Here is a 3,819-nt window from a genome sequence, read left to right as displayed (position 1 = left end):
TGCACAACATATGTGAGTTTAAGAAAGAACAGTTTCTACCAGAATGGACCGTACTGGAGCCTGAGGAATCAGATCACTCTGCAGATTCTGAGATGTATGAGGGGACAAACACATGTGCAGAAGACATTCGCAACACCATTACCAATAACATATTTGCTTTAACCCACTAGTATACTATAGTTTTTAATTTTCAATAAACTTCAAAAACATTTCTGTTTGTTTGTACATATTTTATTCATATGTACAACATATATTTTTTTAGTTAAATAGCATAAAGTGTACCAAAAATGCACATAGAAAAATATAATAAAACTGTAATGACAATACCCAAATGCCTTACATAACTTCTGTACAGGCCGGGTGGGCAGACAAATAAACAAAAAGTCAATAAACACCTCTACAGCACATGGTAGCAAGGGTTTTCCTTTCTTGGAGCCGTTCGATTCTCCGCATGACTATGTGGACCAGCCGCATAATCAAGGCAGTGTGGTGGAACTGTGGGAGGCTGAGTTGCACCCGGTGTACGCTCAGGGAAATGGCAATGATTTGCTGGAGGCTGAGGTGTCCCAGCAGCATACTCGGGGCACTGCGGAGGAACTGGTGGAGGCTGAGGTGCACCAGCTGTACGCTCTTGGAAATGTCGAGGATTTGCTGGAGGCTGTGGTGTCCCAGACGCATACTCTGAGGAGTGCGGTGGAACTGGGGGAGGCTGAGGTGGACCTGCTGTACGCTCAGGGAAATGGAGGTCATTTGCTTGAGGCTGAGGAGTCCCAGCAGCATACTCAGGGAAAAGGTGTGACATTGGTGGTGGGTGAGGTGTGCTGTATGGCACCATGTTCCCCTGGGTTGGGCCTACAAAATTTGGTTGGCCTGCGCTATACATTGGATAACCATACTGAAAATTATTGTGTGGTGGCTGGGGCAGTGCATGGCCTTGTGCCCTAAATAGACTATTAAGGAACTCCATCTGCGTATCTCGGTTCTCTCGATTGATACGCTCATGCATACCAACAATGGCAGTAATGAACGTGTTCTGTAGGTCACGCTCATTGTCCATAAATCGCTGCAGACGAGCATCTTCATGAACTTGCATCGAATTATCCATTTCCTTCAGGTGTTCAAGCATTACGGTGGTCATTGCTTTTGTGGCTTGTTCCATCTTAGTGGACCTCTTTCTTCTCAGTGGCACATTATAAACTATGGGAAAAACAAACAACACATTACTATACAAGACTATAATAATGTTACTTCTCCTTCTACCCAAAAGACATTGTTGGTGCCCATGCACTTGGAAAACCATCTGTGCTGAAGGCTAGATATCAGTAAAACCTTAACTTCTCATTCAGATGTGTTAGCAATGTTGCTGACAGGCCTGAATCAGATCCCCTCTGCACAGATGCATGTGGATGTTAAATTTCAAAAATACTTAAATAAAAAAGCAGTGTTGGCACATGCATGCTTGAGGCCTTTTCCCTCCTGCACTCTTGCTACATGCTGCAACATATTTCTTTAATAAACAAAAATATAGTACTGTGTAATAATGGTGTGTGTAAAAAGTTATAAACTTACTGTTGGTCCGCAACTTTGGACGTGCACTCTGTGGCAATGCTTCAAAGGCTGGACTTCCTTCAGCAGGTAGTGATGATGCAGGCGTTGATGGTGGTCGCTGCAAAGGTGATGGCGGATGCTGCACAGGTGAAGAGAATGCCGTGGGGCCTACAGCTGAATTGTGGGAGTTAAATGATGAATCCAGAACTTCACATTGGGCTTCACCATGGACAGAGCGGGAATCCATTTCACTGTCTGTGGCCTCAAGGTCAATGGGTGACGCTGCTGCTGCTACTGCGTTTTCTTCACAGACACTTGCTGCACTGCCAGCAAAACTGCTGGAGGAGGACAGTGATATGGGATTAGCCAGTGCAGAGTTCCCAAAGATGACATTACACTGGTCATAAAATGGCCAGTCCATACGGGCACCACCACTCTTCCTCCTGTTTAGGTCATGGACCTTAGCATACTGCTTCCGCAGGGCTTTGAGTTTATTCACTACCTGTTGCTGCGTTTTGACGATGCCACGGGCAGACAGGATTTTGGCGATGTTGTAGTAAACAACGGAGTCCTTCACTGTGCCGGTCACTTGCTTTTTTATCTCCTCCTCTCCTCTCACTGCTAGCAGCTCGAGCACTTCCTCATCCCTCCAGTGCGACATGTCTGCTCTCCTCGACGCAGCATATGGACGTCAGACGCAGCATGAAATGGACGTCACGTCACCTGATCACATCCGCCAATGAGCTTCTTTTTTTCCATCATGTTTGAAAAACCCGTGTCTGCGCTGTTCAGACTGAAGTACACCCGTGTTTTACCCAGGAAAAACCCTGCAAAAAACCCGTGTGTAATTCCCGGGGCATAACACCCGGGAATTTCAAAAGGACGCGTTCACACTGAGACACGACACGGGAAATTACCGCTCGCCCTGCCAAATACCCGGGTTTTTTAGGCAATGAGAACGGGGTATTGGTGGCAGGTACAAATGTAAAGTGGCAGGTACAAATATAGTGGTATGGAGTTGTATCTGTCTTGTCTATACCTTTCTCTTTCATAGTGGATATGAGAGCTGACCCCGTCTCAGGAAAGTGCCCTGCAATGCACATGTAGTATCAGAGCCATCCGTTAAATTAGGTGCCAGCACTGTAATCCACTTATATTATCTATTTTTCGGTCACAACCCTGGGACCGCCACTCTCTCATTCCTCTGTTCTTATTCAAGAGGGGTGAAAAGCAGAAGTGATTTAGGGGCAGATTTATTAAGCTTGGAGAAGAGATAAACTGGAGATAAAGCGGAGAAAAGGTAAAAGGAGATAAAGCACCAGCCAATCAGCTGTGTTTGAAAAAGACAGTTGGGAGTTGATTGGCTGGTGCTTTATCTCCTTTTACCTTTTCTCTGCTTTATCTACAGTTAATCTCTTCTCCAAGCTTAATAAATCTGCCCCTATATGACCAATGACTCAAACCTCACATACATTCTAAATTGGATGACGTATGTCTGGAGATATGACGGTCATTAATGTTCTCATGTAGATACAAGAGGGATGAACTAATCTTAAATATTTCGCAGTGTGCAATATGTACGGTGGTCAGAATTTTAGTAAGCAATAATAAAAGTTATGTCTTAAGAATAGTCACAGTACTAACTGTTTTCTGAAATCCAAGGGTGCCCCAAAACAGAGTTTCTTTTTTCTTCTCTATGTTCTCTCTTGAACATAGAACTATATTAAACAAATGTAAAGGTGCCCATACACTAGTGCTATTTAAGCCGATTTCACCCAATTCCGACAGATCGGGCTGAGAAATCGACCCAAATCGGATGTGTCTGACATCACATCCGACACGAGGCGCGGTCCTGTGCGCATTGGGTCAGACCCTAGAGATCGAATGTCCCGCACATAAAATCTATAAGATCGGATCCATCAGCGGCACATTGTGGGTGCTTTTCAGCCGCGGCAATGTATTATGTCCGATTCCGTAGGTGTGTGCCAGCAGTAAAGCACCACTGGTGCACACCTATGTGCAAATCCAGGCGGCAAGGTGGACTGTGGTGAGCAGTGGGGCAGATATCGTTGCGTGCCAGGCAGCAGTGAGGAGCGGGGTGGGCAGCGACAGATGCCATGTAGCGGTGAGGTGGGGTGGACAGTGGCAGGTGCCAGGCAGCTGGGCGGACAGTGGCGGGTGTCGGGCAGTAGGGAATAGCGGGGTGGGCAGTGGCAGGTGTAGTGCAGTGGTCAGTGGCGAGGACAGTGGTGGGTGCCAGGAGGTGGGGCA

At 46.3% G+C, this 3,819-nt stretch overlaps 1 protein-coding gene across 1 annotated transcript; it reads right to left on the bottom strand.

Annotated features, from left to right (window-relative positions):
* Window positions 1–397: 397 nt before the first annotated feature.
* LOC146034003 (uncharacterized) lies at window positions 398–2,505 on the bottom strand. Its single transcript, XM_083158529.1, has 2 exons — window positions 1,570–2,505; window positions 398–1,197 (listed from the first exon to the last, which is right to left on the bottom strand). The coding sequence occupies exons 1-2, from the start codon at window positions 2,207–2,209 to the stop codon at window positions 398–400; spliced, it is 1,440 nt and encodes a 479-aa protein (XP_083014655.1). The 5' UTR covers window positions 2,210–2,505.
* Window positions 2,506–3,819: the final 1,314 nt, after the last annotated feature.

Source organism: Crinia signifera, chromosome 1 (assembly GCF_055691185.1).
Source record: "Crinia signifera chromosome 1, ASM5569118v1, whole genome shotgun sequence".
In the NCBI taxonomy this organism is placed as follows: Eukaryota; Metazoa; Chordata; class Amphibia; order Anura; family Myobatrachidae; genus Crinia; species Crinia signifera.
The sequence above is the reverse complement of the archived record's forward strand: the minus strand, read 5'-3'. Positions and strand labels throughout refer to the sequence as shown.